Below are 16228 nucleotides of genomic sequence, written 5' to 3'. Positions count from 1 at the left end.
TTATTGCTATCATTGGTTGTTTTTGTCATGTTTCACCCTACACGTTCCCCAGCCCGTCCGCTGTCATTTCTGTTTTTTATTGATCTTTTTTTTTTGTTATTGGTTTTATTATTTTTACTGTTCTTCTTTATATTTTCTTCCTTGTGTTTGGTTGATCGGGTTCACATAATCATATGATAAAACAGGAGGGATATGTCAGGGTTTTCCAAACTATCTTGATCTATGATTATGTTGGAATGTATGTAACCAGTAATAAATAACCTAGCTTGTTCCATCCTACACAATGTCGTAAAACATCCCCTGCTCTGCTAATCTAGAGATCAAGGGCTTTTTAACTTGTCTATTCAGTCTACTATCACCCCCACCCTTTTTCTCTTAATAAAGATGCTCTTGTGGGAAGCGAGAGTCAGACTTCATTCGACCATCGCTGTAAGCACAGCGACGAGTGAACTCTCCGCCTGCAGGTGTCTAAAACGACTAACTTGTCTCCGAGTGGTTCTTGCAAAATAAGTTAGAGTCAAAACCACTCTAACAGGTTCCCTTTGGGCGAATTCTTGACTGATCAGTGTCTGGGGATGATCAAGCTTGGGTTTGGTCCATGAAAATGAACTAAAACACAGTAAATTCATGCTTTTACAAGTGAGGGCAACTACTTATTCACAGAGGGCCATATAGCTTTGAATAGTTTTATGTCATAAAAAATATCAACACGATTTAAAAACTGGATTTTCTGTATTCATTGGCTATCATTGTGTGGCTTCTATATTGGTTTAATGATCTTAACGTGGGGGAAAATTAAAATAAAAAAAAAGAGAAAGGGCCAAAAACATTTTACTGGTACTGTAGATAAACTTTTGCCTTCATCTGAATCTGCATTTATATTCCTCTCAGAGTTTCTTTTTCTGTTCGCCGGAACCCGCACTTTTGTATCCTCTTTTGCAACACTATCTGGGTAAAAGAAAATCTTTTCTAATCACATAAAGTAAATCTGCCTGTCCCTGGTTTGCTCTTGGTTCCTCCTTCCCACACCGAACCGCAATAAATTTTCCCTTTAGCAGTTAGTACCTCAAAGGTAATAAAGAGCATCCGAGTCAAAGTAAAAAGAAAAACACTGCTAATGCACAAGAATAAAGTTATAAGATGAGAAAAGCTTATAATATTGTGAGTATTGTAATTTCAACTGGTGAGACAAGTACCTCTCTCCTACCCATCTGCTGACCACCATACAGTACTGTATCAGGTAATATTTAAGAGAATTAAAAGCACTGTTAGTTGATGATCAAACACCCCAACAAAAGCGATTACCGTTTTTTTCCATGTATAATGTGCCCTCATGTATAATACGCACCCTAAAAATGGCATGTCGATGCTGGAAAAAAGCCTGTACCCATGTATAATACACACCCAAATTTTGATTCCTACTTAAGTCCGTAAACGTAATATTATTTCAGAAAAAAGATCATCTTTGGGAACAACCGGATGTTATTCTGCCGGTCAGTATCACTGGGCATGCGCTAGCAAACTTGATAGCGAAGAAATGTTTCGGATTTGTGTAGCAAACGAGCAGGTGATCGAGCAAGCGTCTGATACGAGAACATTGTGTTCGTATGGAGCGTATTTGAAGTGAACAGCAGAGAAGAAAGGAACAAGGCTAAGTGTTGCGTAATAAAATATTACCTGTAATACGCATTTAGGTTGAGAACTGAACTCTCGCTCTTTATATAGCTGACGTGTCTTGCTATATTAAAAAAAATAATAATTGTACCCATGTATAATGTGCACCCCAGATTTTAGGACAATAAATTACCGTTTTTTTCCGTGTGTAATGCGCCCCCATGTATAATACGCACCCTAAAAATGGCATGTTGATGCTGGAAAAAAGCCTGTACCCATGTATAATACGCACCCAAATTTATTTATTTATTTTTTATTTTTATTTTTATTTTTTTTAAGTCCCAATGATCGTCACACACGCAGGGAGGCAATGGGTCCCATTTTTATAGTCTTTGCTATGGTCTTAACTAGGCTGGATGTAATTTTTTTTGTTGGCGTTGATTTCTCCGACTGCCCGTAAAGGCACCACCGCAATCAGTGCGGACATGTGAAAAAGGCGTGCAGACGTGAAAAAGGCGGCTCTGTATGGGAGAGACGTTGAAGAGGAATAAAAACACCCTTGGAAACCAAAACTTGCCCCTCGTCGTGACTCGGAGCCGCAACAAATGTTTCGGATTTGTGTAGGGTACATTGTGACAGCAAACGAGCAGGTGATCGAGCAAGCGTCTGATACGAGAGCATTGCGTTCGTATGGAGCGTGTTTGAAGTGAACAGCAGAGACGAAAGGAACAAGGCAAAGTGTTGTGAAATAAAATATTACCTGTAATACGCATTTTGTTATTTGCTGATTGAAACTGCTAATTAAACTGTGAATTGAAACTAATAGGAAGAAAACAACTCTCGCTCTTTATATAGCTGAATTTATTTTATTCAATTTAGTCAGTGTTTCCCAACCTTTACTGAGCCAAGGTACCCATTTTTATCCATTCCAAAATTCTCATATCGCACAAACAAACCAAATATCACAAAACATGCAAAAATAATGATGATCTTGTCTCAATTTACTCCTAGATTTACTTAGTTTAGTGTGAAATCTGTGTCTGTCTAATAGTAAACAAACCTAATATACTTGCAGGAAGCCATTACATATTCTGTTGTATGAAAGGCACAGCAAGTGGCTAACTTCTGCAATCTAATAGAAAAGTGTTGAATTGTTATGAGTGTCACTGTTATGATAAATTTGGAGTTAACAATTTTTGGACAAATGCAACATTTTAAAATTTCCTGCAGTACTGATGATGAGCTTTCACGACACATACAGTAAGTACTATAAGCTACAGCAACGCGGTTGGGAATCACTGAATTAAAGTATAATGTGTATTCAGAATGTGAACCGCAACTTCTCAACTATTAGACAGACGTGTCCGGCAGGAAACACAATTTTATAAAATAGTCTGAGGTGCTACATATTAAACATATACAATTATTTCATTCGACTTACTTGATGATTTCAGTTGAAAATAAAAACTGTAAAATTATGTTTTGTATACCCACTATGTTTACAGATATTATAAAACAAACGCGTGAAAACACAATATGACAAAAATTAAAGAATGCAAACTTTTGATGCTTCCACTTGTGGAGGTACAAAACTTATTACTCCCGTGAATCTCTCTTGTCAGTCACTCTCCAGCTCCTTTGGGTCTGACGTTGGACTTTCTCGGGTTGGTAGTACATCATAGTGACAAGGAATGTGGCTGTTTTTTGGTAGATCATATGGGTTCTGGCCTGGCTGCATGCAGTCGCTACTTTGTCCAGTGCCATGAACAGTGCTAAAAGTTGGCTCTGAAAGAAAGACACAGAAGATTACGTGACATTCATTTATTGAATAACTACTACAATAATTATTAGTCTGCTCCATAAAAGGGAAAAGAGACAGGATCATTCTTATTACCCAAAACTGATAGGGAGCCAAAGTCACAAAAAAATCACAAAAAACTGCGAAAGTTTGGGGTACGTACAGGCTTTGGAGTAAATGTAAGCAAATCAAAAATATACCTGACAAGAAAAGTAGTGTAATGTACTTACAGTTTATACAATATAGTACAAAGTGATGTGGTCATGCAATCCGTCCGTCCGTCCGTCCGTCCGTCCATCCATCCATCCATCCATCCATCCATCCATCCACCCATCCATCCACCCATCCATCCATTTACAAATAAATAGTCCATCCATCCATTTTCGATACCGCTTGCCTCCACAGGGGTCGCGAGTGTGCTGGAGCCTATCCTAGCAGTCATCGGGCAGTAGGCGGGGGACACCCTGAATCGGTTGCCAGCCAATCGCAAGGCACATAGAGACGAACAACCATCCGCACTCGTACTCATACCTAGGGGAAATTTGGGGTATTCAAGTGCCCTACCATTCATGATTTTGGGATGTGGGAGGAAACCAGAGTGCCCGGAGAAAACTCACATCGGCATGGGGAGAACATGCAAACTCCACACAGGGTGGAATCAAACCCTCCTAACTGTGAGGCAGGCGTGATAATCAGTGCACCACTGTGCCACCCCCAAATAAGTAGTGACGTACATATTTTTAGTTGTCATTATCATATTTGGTAATCCAAAAGTAATTAAAACTACTCAAATTACTTTGATAATATGATAGATTATATTAGATTATATTAATAACAACATTTCTTAACAAGCAACTAATAACTGTATTGCAATACATTTTTAGAGCAACACTCCAAATCTTGGAGATATGTATATTCAAGATTCAAGATTATATATATATATATATATATATACGTGCCTTGCGAAAGCATTCGGCCAATTGAACCTTTCAACATTTCGCGACATTTCAGGCTTCAAACATAAAGATAAAAAAGTTACATTTTTTGTCAAGAATCAACAAGTGGGACACAATCGTGAAGTGGAACAAAATTTATTGGATAATTTAAACTTTTTTAACAAATAAAAAACTGAAAAGTGGGGCGTCCAATATTATTCGGCCCCCTTGCGCTTATACTTTGTAGCGCCACCTTATGGTGCAATTACAGTTGCTAGTCGCTTGGGGTATGTCTCTATCAGTTTTGCACATCGAGAGACTGGAATTCTTGCCCATTCTTCCTTGCAAAACAGCTCGAGCTCAGTGAGGTTGGATGAGAGCGTGCACGACTGATTGTTGTCCTATGGACAGACTCTCCCACCTCAGCTGTAGTTATCTGCAGTTCATCCAGAGTGATCATGGGCCTCTTGGCTGCATCTCTGATCAGTCTTCTCCTTGTTTGAGATGAAAGTTTGGAGGGACGGCCGGGTCTTGGTAGATTTGCAGTGGTCTGATACTCCTTCCATTTCAATATAATTGCTTGCACAGTGCTCCTTGAGATGTTTAAAGCTTGGGAAATCTTTTTGTATCCAAATCCGGCTTTAAACTTCTTCACAACAGTATCTCGGACCTGCCTGGTGTGTTCCTTTGTCATATATATATATATATACCGTATTTTGCGCCCTATCAGGCGCACCGGGGTATAAGGCGCACCTTCAATGAACGGCCCATTTTAAAACTTTGTCCATATTTAAGGCGCACCGGACTATAAGGCGCATAAAATAGAAGCTTTACTGCAACAAACTGAGGTTGACTGGGGTTGCGGTATGCACCCACTAGCCAATAACCAACGAGCTCTCTGTAAACAATCGCGTTTCTCAAGCGATCTCCTATAAAATGATTGGAACTGACTAAAGTTCGATCTAACGCATTGGTACTACTTACCTATGTTTCCCTTCCATATCGATCCGTAGATTTACTCGAAACATGAACAGAGCAGCCTATTTTGACATGAAATAGCCTCGCGCGTATAGCAGCTATCGTTATAGCATTAGCCATCCGCAATTTCCTATGAGCCACAGCTCGCAATCTCCCATGAGCCTCAGCAAAGTGTAAACAATCGTGTTTCTCAAACGATCTCCTATAAAATGATCAGAATTGACTAAAGTTCGATCTAACGCATTGGTACTCCTTACCTATGTTTCCCTTCAGTATCGATCCGTAGATTTACTCGAAACATTAACGGAGCAGCCTATTTTGAAATGAAATAGCCTCGCGGGTACAACAGCTATTCGGTCAAAATGAAGTCGCGTCTAATGTCCGAGGTCAAACACGGCGATATAAATCGATGTTTACGTTTAGCATCGATGCCAATAAATCGTAGAGCATTATATCGATTAATCGATGTGTATCGATGTATCGTTACACCCCTAGTATCCAGGTGTTAGAGTGGCCAAGTCAAAGTCCAGACCTGAATCCAATCGAGAATCTGTGGAAAGAGCTGAAGACTGCTGTTCACAAACGCTCTCCATCCAACCTCACTGAGCTCGAGCTGTTTTGCAAGGAAGAATGGGCCAGAATTCCAGTCTCTTGATGTGCAAAACTGATATACTGACATACCCCACGCGACTTGCAGCTGTAATTGCAGCAGAAGGTGGCGCTACAAAGTATTAGCGCAAGAGGGCCGAATAATATTGCACGCCCCACTTTTCAGTTTTTTATTTGTTAAAAAAGTTTAAATTATCCAATAAATTTTGTTCCACTTCACGATTGTGTCCCACTTGTTGATTCTTGACAAAAAAATTAACTTTTATATCTTTATGTTTGAAGCCTGAAATGTCGCGAAATGTTGAAAGGTTCAAGGGGGCACATACATATATATATATATATATATATATATATATATATATATATATATATATATATATGAAATGATAATGATCAAAAACAATTTTTTCAACACTTGCTCCTCACCAATTTCATAGACATTCTTGTTATTGGTCAGACTGCTGCTACTAGAGATTTCGGCGTAGGGTGAATCCCGTCTGGCAGGTGACTTCATTTCCACATAGCCACATTCAGTGTTTTTTGTTGTCAGTATTGGAGGGTCCTTGATAGTGGCGTAGGGGTTTTCAGAACTGTTCAGGGAGCTGGAGCTTCCATGATATGGTATGCCTTCTTTCACCAGGTCTGTACAATGAAACAGAGCCATTGTAAAAAACATTTTGAATTACGGACTATAAGCCGCACCGGACTATAAACCGCACCAGCTAAAATTGGGGGATATTTTAGTTTTTTTCTTATATAAGCCACACCGGACTATAAGCCGCACGTGCACACGCGTTTTTTTTACAAAGAAAGACCGTTCACAGAAAGCCTTTTTAAAGTTTTTATAACATACTTTAACATGTCTTTCTCAACATTGCCTGTGACGAAGGGTTTAGAGTCCTTTGACGCAGGTCACCTAGCGTGCATTCCTACTAAAGCTCATAATAGTCACAAGCAACACAGCCAGAATAAGCAGCAGCCATAGTAGTGTTTCAAAATAGTATTTTTGTTGTTGTTTTTTTCTTCAAGATACCGCAGTGTATATTAGTGATCAAGTCATCACAAAAATCACGAAAAAAATCCTTATATAAGCCGCACCTGACTATAAGCCGCAGGGTTCAAAATCTTGGAAAAAAGTCGCGGCTTATAGTCCGGAATTTACGGTAAACAGGCAAAATTGGTCAATTCTGAACTGTGTATCATCAGAACTTACCTCGCAAAGACTTCCCCATGCATCTACTGTCAACTCCGCAAACTCCTGGTTTGGAGAAATACAGAAATTGAAAGCAAAGTCAGTGAATGGAAGAAATTAAATTGTTTGTCGCCAGTGTGATCAGGTTTTTGCAATCTCAAAGTCAAAGTCAGTCTGCTTTATTGTCAATGTCTTCACATGCCAAGACACACAAAGAAATCGAAATTACGTTCCCACTATCCCATGGTGACAAGACATAGTACACAATATACATACAAGTAAACAACACAAAAAAACAAAAACAAGAAGGCACAAACAATGAATAAATAAGAGTGATGAATACCGTTTTTTTCCGTGTATAGTGCGCAAAATTTAACGAATTTATTGTCCTAAAATCTGGGGTGCGCATTATACATGGGTACAAAATTTTTTTAATTTTTTTTTTTAGAAAACAAAACCAACAACAGGACTGACCGACAAAGTCGTGGAACAAAAAGACAGGGTGACATTACCAAAGACAGGAACAGAAAGCAAACAGACATCATGACAGTAACACATGTAACACACGGTGAGCGAGGGGCAGACAGGACTTAAATACAAAACACGTTAAGTCGATTGAGGTGACACAGGAAGAGAGGGGCGACGCGAACAGAAACTATGGCAACCTAGACACAACCGAGACGTGACAAATGTCTCGAAATAAAACTTGAAATCACCGAGTTTTGGTTTCCAAGGGTGTTTTTATTCCTCTTCAACGTCTCTCCCATACAAAGCCGCCTTTTTCACGTCCGCACGCCTCTTTCCCGTGCGCGCACGGAGCGCGGTGGTGCGTTTATGGGCAGTCGGAGAAATCAACGCCAACAAAAAAAATTACATCCAGCCTAGTTAAGACCATACCAAAGACTATAAAAATGGGACCCATTGCCTCCCTGCGTGTGTGACGATCATTGGGACTTAAAAAAAAACAAACAAATTTCATAAAAAAGAATTCATAAAAATTGGGTGCATATTATACATGGGTACAGGCTTTTTTCCAGCATCAGCATGCCATTTTTAGGGTGCGTATTATACATGGGGGCGCACTATACACGGAAAAAAACGGTAAATAATAAATAAACAAATAACATAATAAACAAGAGGAGCAAAAATGGAGCAAATGTGCATACAGCAGACAGATCTCATAGCAATGCAGTGGAAACTTTAATTTTAAATCAACAATTCCATCAACCCGACTTATAGGTTATAGTTTTCACTTTCAATTTAAATTAACAATTCCACCAACCCGATTTATAGTTTGTAGCTCACCAAGTTCATTGAAGTAGTAGTCCCTTTGTTTCCAGCCGGCCGGCAATGTGCCAGTGGCATCAGCAAGAGCATATCTCTTTCGTCCTTCCACATTCTTCAACTTCATAAATATGTTGTTCTTGGCCAACAAAGTACAAATAAATACAATTAAAGTGACAACATTTATCCAAAGTATGTACAAATGCATACATAAAAGATAGATACTTTTCCATATGGAGAGTTATGTTGTGGGGTAGTGTACTGGGTCAAAGTGTGGTAGCTGGGATTGGAGAAGTAGTTACTGGGGTGCACATCACGTGGTAGATTAGCTTCTGAAAAGAGTGAAATTTTGAAATCATTAATTCATCATCATCATCATCCTATTATATTGGTAAAACAAAGGACTGGAGAAGGAGTAAACAGTCCAGATCAGTGTTCCCTCTAATATTTCAAGTATCTGTGCAAACACACAAGCTCCCTGTGCACACTGTGGACCACTGTGTGCAACATAAAATTAATTAATTAATTAATTAATTATAATATATATTATTAATTAATTAATTAATTAATTAGAAGACGGTGACGGTTTAGCTAATAATTAATTAATTAATTAATTGGGGTGTTAATTAATTAATTAATTAATTAAATACTAATAAACAAATATATATTGTCATTGAAAACTTTAACTTGCTCGTATTTAATTTTTTGTGACACGTCATTCCTTTTCTGTTGGCCTTTTGCGCTCTCCCGCAATAATGTACCGATCCCCTGTCCCATCTTCAGTCTTTGTAGAATTCCAACAGGTTTCAAATGACATTTCTGCTGAATGGGATGCTTGATGTAGTCCTACTTCCATGTCTTCCATATGTTTCCCTCCGTAAACTTGCCCGCCACTTTGGCTTTACTGCATGTTTTGCAGGAGACCTTTCTCATTAGAAAAATAGAAAATCTCACCCAGTTTCACCCTTTCCTCTTGTACCTGCACACACTCCGACAGCCAATCTTAAAAGAACTGCCGCATCCCTTGATTATTTTGACTTGGTGAATGGATTTGTCGCTGCTTTGTTTCGCCATGATTAGCTAATTTAGTAGCATTTGCATCACTTGACGCCGCCGCACTGTCGTTAGTAACCTGCGCGGCACGGATGGGCAGCACAAATGTTCAGGCACTGTCAATCCTATGATTGTCTGTGTAGCGCAGTGCTTCTCAAATAGTGGGGCGCGCCCCCCTTGGGGGGCGCAGTGCTATACCTGGGGGGGCGCGTGTGACCCTGGGGAACAGGCTTTTTTTTGGGCAGTACTAGAATAAAGTGTAATTGCGCCTTTACTACAGCAGGGGGCAGTGGCGCTCTCATTGTTACTTCTGTCACGTTTGCGACAGTGCAACATTTTACGACTTACAAGACAAGTTAGGATAGTCACGGTGGAGAGGGGGGGCGCGAATAGTTTTCTTCTTGCTAGGGGGGGCGTAACAGAAAATAATTGAGAAGCACTGGTGTAGCGTAAGTGAACCATATCATATCATTGGCTGCACACCTGTCAATTACTGATTTACACTACAAAAAGGCACAGAAAGAAAGATTACGTCTAATATTAGATATTAATCAATCAGTGTATGCTGAATTTTATTTTGTGCGCAGCATGGAGTTTCTTGTGTTTCTTGTGAGACTGCGTGACCAGTGCGCAATTGCGCAGCTGCGCAGCTTAGAGGGAACACTGGTCCAGATCTAGTCCATACTCTTTTATATGAATGTCCAAACTATATGTGATGGTACCTGTGGTGGTATAGTCAGTGGTCACCCTCATGGCAGGAGTGTATGTCACTACTGGCATTGGAGGTTCTTTTCCTTTCTGCTTTTTCTTATAGATGATGAAGAGGAGAAGGAGAAAGAGCACAAGGAGGACCAGCACAATAATTCCTGCAATGGCTTCAATTTGATAGGTGTCCACCTGCACTGCAGCACTGGTGAAGGTGTTGAGGCTGTCAACGACAACACCAGCTACAGATAGGAGATGAGAAAGCAGTATCAATGTTAAGCTTCTTGTGTGTGTAGACCAGGGGTGGGCAAACTTTTTGGCTCGCGGGCCACATTGGGTTCTAAAATTTGACTGGGGGGCCGGGCCAGGAGCATTTGGATGGAGTGTTTGGGCCGGATATACTAAAGCATTACATGTAGTGTATGCAAACCTCATAGCACAGTAAGAACACTACAACCCAATTTATTAACTATCTTTCAAATATTAAAATAGCCCTTATCAGTTAATAAGTTTGTCTCAAGCAATATGCAAGACATAGCGTTTACATACTATTTTGCATGATACTGGGAGGAGAAAATGTAAATAGATTAAAATAGCATACGCACTGTGATTTATCAAGATTGCATCTGTTTTTAATAAGTTTCAATCGAAGGTGCAAAGTTAAATAAATCAACATTTATTATCACTTTCAACATTCAAAACATATTATTACACAACGATATACTCAAGCTCAATAAAATCTACTTGTGTTAAACTCCGCAAAATCAAACTCTGCAAACTCGTTTTTCATAACACAGCAGAAAAACTCACCAATTTCAGTGGGAACAGTGCTGTTGGTCTCCATTTTTTGCCAGTGCATCAAAGTCTGGAGTTAGTTTTGTTGTGGCAATTCTCAGGACAGATCTGAGGTGTTGGTCTGTTAACTTGGATCTGTGATGAGCTTTGTTGATTTTCATGACGCTAAACGTCTGCTCACACACGTAGGTCGAGCCAAACAACACCAGCATCTTCTGTGCAGTCTTTCGAAGGTTTGGAAACATGGTCTCGTTAAGTGAAGCATAAAAGTCATCCAGTTTAAGAGACTTGAACTTCTCCTTTGAGACGGAGTCAGACTGAAGATCGATCAGTTCCAATTGCAGCTCCTGCGGTGCTGATTCGGGGTCTTGTGACAGGGGACAGGACACCAGTTGAAGTGACTTGTCAATTTTTTCAAAATCACAGAACCGACGGCAAAATTCTCTGTGCAGGTCGTCCAGTGATTTGCAGTATTTCTTCGCATTGCGGGCGGCCTCTTTCTGCACGGCTAGTGTGGGGAAATGTGCGAAAGATTTGTTTGACATTTGCCTGGAGAATAACCCCAGCTTGGATTTGAAGGCTCTCACATTTGTGTACATGTCGTGCACAAACTGATCTTTCCCCTGTAGCTTCACGTTCAGCTCATTCATGTGTGAAAATATGTCCACAGCAAATGCAAAGTCACAAAGCCAGTTTGTGTCGCTCAGCTCGGGGAATTCGTCGGGTTTTCCCATTAACAACAAAAATGAGTGAATCTCCTCTTTGAGCTCCCAGATTCGTTGAAACACTTTCCCCAAACTTAACCAGCGGACGCGAGAGTGGTAAAGTAGGTCCTGGTGATCCGCATCAGTTTCTTCCAGGAACGTAATGAACTGACGATGATTAAGTCCCCTTGCTCGTATAAAGTTAACAAGTTTTACAACTGGATCCACGACGTGATTAAGCTGCAATACAGACTTACACAGAGACTCCTGATGAATGATGCAGTGAAGAAAAATAACATCCTGGTCAGGGTTTTCTTCTTTCACTTTATCCTGGATTCTTTTCAGCAGCCCGACGTTTTTTCCAGTTAAATTTGGCGATCCATCCGTAGTGACATTAGCAAGTTTACTCCAAGGTAGCTTCATTCTCTCGATGACAGCTGACACCTGTTCATATAAGTCCTCTCCTCGCGTTTTCCCTTTCAGTGATTCCATGCTCAAAAGCTCCTCCGTTATCTCAAAACTGTCGTTAATCCCTCGTATAAAAATTAGGAGCTGAGCAGTGTCTTTTATGTCGTTACTATCATCCAGTGCTAGTGAATATAACTTAAAGGACTCTGCCTTTTTGTTTAACTCGCTCACTATATCTGCGTCAATCAGTTCCACGCGGCGAGTCACTGTCCTGCGTGCTAAACTGATTTTTTCAAACTTGGCTTTGCTTTCCGGACACAAGAGACCTGCTGTCTCTACCATGCACTCTTTCAAAAACTCGCCTTCGGAGAAAGGCTTGCTAGCCTTTGCTAATTTGAATGCCAGCAAATAACTAGCCTTGGTACTTGACTCTTGAATTGTAGTTTTCCTGTGAAAAAAGTTCTGTTGACTATGTAAATTAGCTGCCAACCTTTGAGCAGTAGCCGCCCGTTCTTGTGTTGACTGCTTGCTAGCATAGTTTGTATGCTTCGTGGCAAAGTGACGGCTGATATTGTACTCTTTGAAAACCGCAACAGCTTCTCGGCATATCAGACATACAGCCGTTGATCGGACTTCGGTGAAGAAGTATTTTGTTGTCCACTCCTTATTAAAAACTCGGCATTCACTGTCCACTTTCCTTCTCTTTGGTCCACTCATTTTCACAGAAGGGCTCAAATGGTGACATGAAACGAAGTGAAAATTAAAGTGAAATAAAGAGAAACACGCGACACTCCAACAACGGTCAATGTGTTTTAAGTGCGCCATCTTTTGGGGAACGTGGGTATTGCAGGGAAAGGGGAAAATTAAGGAGGTTTTTACTATAATTTGGACAAGTTCGGCGGGCCGGATTAAAAAGCCCAACGGGCCGTATGTGGCCCGCGGGCCGTAGTTTGCCCACCCCTGGTGTAGACATACAGTATTCAATTAATATCACGGTGTTCAATAGAATCATATACGTATGCACACAAGTCTACGTTACGTCCTCACCTTGGTCACAGCGGGCTCCCTTCCAGCCGTCGTGACAGTAGCATGTACCAGTGATGTGATCACAGGTGGAGTTATTGAGACAGTCACACAACTGCCGGCAGCCATAACCATATGAACCAGGAGGACACGCTATAATAACAAGTAACACGCACATGTAAGCGCATATTCATCACATCAGGATTTCAATTCGTGGCCTCAGTAGGCTACTTCAAGAACCGGTCCCAAACCCAGTTAAAAAAGACAAGGTAAACAAATGAACTAATCATACCTAATAGGAGGATAAAAGTCACAAATCTTTCTGTTGATGTTCAATTCAGTAAGTAAAAATCCAATCATTTGTCCAAATGTTTGTATTGGTTATACTGCTCAGGGTCGCAGGGCGCTGGATCCTTTGCCATCTGAATTTGGGCAAAAGTTGCCCCATAGTCTTACCCTGGACTGGTTGCCAATCAAAGAAACATTATACCGTTCAATCTCATACTACAGTGGAGCCTCGGTTTTCGACCACAAACGTTCCTGAAGGCTGTTCGAGAAGTGAATCGTTCGAATTCCGAATCATGTTTTCCCATTACAAATAATGAAAATAAAATTCCAAGCAAAAAACCCCCGCCTTTTTTAAGCATTCTTTCATTTGCGCATTTTTGTCCGATCGCGCAATTGCAGAGCACTGCCGAACGCGCAACCATAGCGCGTCGTCGACCGCGCAACTGCATCGCGCTGGTCGCATTATTGCAGGGGTGTCAAACTCAATTGCACAGGGGGCTAAAATTCAAAACACACTTCAGGTCGCGGGCCGAACACACTAAAACTAACTTTTAACATAAATATAAATACAAACGGACAGGAATGTTATTCTGGAATAAATAAACTTAAACTTTAAATAACTTAAAATACCTTGATCTCCATAAAAATATATCCAGTTAAAATTATACAAGTTAGAAATTGGAACATGCTGCAAAAGAAAACGCCTGAAAAATAAATTAAAATGGTGACAGTGCTTGTACTTCAAGTAAACATTAAATTAATAAATCAAAACGTTTGATTTTCTTTGCTTTTATGTCATTTTAAATAAAAAAACAAAATTTTAAATATCCCAAATGATTTTACTCTCCATAAAAATATCTCCTGTCAAAATTATACAAGATAGAAATATGAACATGCTGCAAAACAAAACAAAACCTGGAAATATAAAAACTATTTGTGCTTTTCAGCAATAACAAATAATAAATCAAAACATTCAGTTTTCTTTGCTCTTATGCCATTTTTTCAGAGCCGGATGATTGGCATATTTTTTTGGCAACAAGTTGGTTTATGTTTGGTGTGAGGTCCCGTGTTGTGGAGACTCTCAGGATGGACTGAAGGTGCTCATCAGTGAGACGACTCCTGTGTGCTGTTTTGTTTGTCTTCATCACTGAGAACAGCTTCTCACACAGATATGTGCTACCATGTTTGCGTTACAGTGCTCATTACATGGTCCATCTTCAGGACTTTGCCACACAGTGCTTCCTGGTGTATGATGCAGTGGTATGTTGTTAACCAGGGCTCGAAACTAACGATTGCCCGATTGCCCGGGGCAAGTAGCGATGGCAGACGGGCAAGTAGAATTTTTCCTCACTTGCCCGAACTTGCCCTGCCATAATACCATGTTTTCAAGCTGTAAAAAGACGATTTTGTGCATAATTTCTCGCAACTTCTGCCGCTTCTGGTCCGACATTTTGTTTTCTAGGGAGCGGTTAGTTTCTCGTGTAAGTCTGCAATACATTGATAACGGCAAAGCGCTTCGTAATTAAATGCATGCTCCCTCACCCGTCCCTGGCTCTTCTGCGCCTGCGCACCAGCAGAGCTTGTTTCCGGTTGGATTTTGGTACTACAGTAGACTAGTGTGGTTTAATTGCATCAAAAGTTCTACACTGTATTAAAACAGGCTGCAGGCACAATATGATGGAATAAAAACATATGAAGGCAAAACTTATAGTGTTGTCTTTTTTATTGCAAAAATGTGTCGAGCAAGTAAAAATCCACTCCAAAAAAATTTGGGCAAGTAAAATTTTGTTTCGGGCAAGTAAAATTTTCTCCAACTTGCCCGAGGGCAACTTGGGCAAAAAATAAGCTTCGAGCCCTGTTAACTCACCAGTACAGTTCTCCTGCATCTTTTCTCGCATCCTTCCTACTAGTCCACTTTTCTCACCGCACATAGCCGGTGCTCCATCAGTTGTAAGACCAATAAGTTTGTCCCAGGGCAGTTTCATGTCGGTTACACTTTGACATATGTTTTCAAAAATGTCCTTTCCGGTCGTTGTTCCGTGCATCGGTTTAATGTCCAATATTTCCTCAATAACACGCAAATCGGAGTCCACCCCACGGATGAAGATGGCTCGCTCTGCAGTGTCAGTCATGTCAGTACTTTCATCCACAGCAAGAGAGTATGCAATAAAGTCTTTGCTTCTTTTACTCAACTGTGTTCTTAAATCAGTGGCCATCTCACAAACTCGATCAGCAACCGTATTTCTACTCAGGCTTACATTTGTCAGCATCTGCTTTTTGTCTGGACATGTGATGTCGCACACCTTGACCATGCAGCTCTTCAGAAATTCTCCCTCTGTGAATGGCCGGCCTGCTTTGGCGATCTCCTCTGCCACGATCAAACTCGCTTTCACAGCAGCTTCACTTTGTGATTTTGTACGGGTGAAAAACGTCTGCTGGAATGTCAGCTTCTTCTTTAACTCTTCTACCTTTGTATCTTCTGCTCTGCATTCAGGTCTTTCAGATTATCCAGATGTTTTGTTTCATAGTGCCGTCTTAGATTAAACTCTTTCAATACAGCCACGTTAGCGCTACAAAAGAGACAAACGGGCTTACCGGCAATGTCAGTAAACATGTACTCAACCTCCCATTGGTTTTTAAAGGGTCTGTTTTCAGCATCAACTTTTCTCTTCGGCATCATGAGGGGCTAGCTTCGCAATAACTTGCAGCAACAAGCACTTGACCTGATTGGCGCGGAGAAACGCTCCCATAATGCAGTGCTTTCGCTGCACTGCATTATGGGATCTGTAGTTTATTATCATCGCTTCATATCGTCGGGCCATTAGTAACAATAATATAAAAT

The 16228-nt window shown here is 40.5% G+C and overlaps 1 protein-coding gene across 4 annotated transcripts in view; it reads right to left on the bottom strand.

Moving 5' to 3' along the window:
• Window positions 1-2270: 2270 nt before the first annotated feature.
• LOC133163615 (multiple epidermal growth factor-like domains protein 10) overlaps window positions 2271-16228 on the bottom strand; it is a 97195-nt gene continuing 83237 nt past the window's right edge. Inside the window, exons 15-22 of one of the 4 annotated variants that reach the window (XM_061293675.1) lie at window positions 13123-13251; window positions 10361-10410; window positions 10186-10270; window positions 8636-8742; window positions 8432-8549; window positions 7148-7192; window positions 6361-6576; window positions 2271-3399 (exon numbers count right to left, since the gene is read on the bottom strand). In XM_061293675.1, the coding sequence (XP_061149659.1) occupies window positions 3233-3399; window positions 6361-6576; window positions 7148-7192; window positions 8432-8549; window positions 8636-8742; window positions 10186-10270; window positions 10361-10410; window positions 13123-13251 (917 nt within the window). In that variant the 3' untranslated portion in view covers window positions 2271-3232. Of the gene's footprint in view, window positions 3400-6360; window positions 6577-7147; window positions 7193-8431; window positions 8550-8635; window positions 8743-10185; window positions 10411-13122; window positions 13252-16228 lie in introns of all 4 variants that reach the window. The other 3 variants (XM_061293677.1, XM_061293674.1, XM_061293676.1) reach the window with 3 other exon arrangements.

The sequence above is a fragment of the Syngnathus typhle genome, linkage group LG12, assembly GCF_033458585.1.
Source record: "Syngnathus typhle isolate RoL2023-S1 ecotype Sweden linkage group LG12, RoL_Styp_1.0, whole genome shotgun sequence".
Lineage (NCBI taxonomy): Eukaryota > Metazoa > Chordata > Actinopteri > Syngnathiformes > Syngnathidae > Syngnathus > Syngnathus typhle.
The sequence above is the reverse complement of the archived record's forward strand: the minus strand, read 5'-3'. Positions and strand labels throughout refer to the sequence as shown.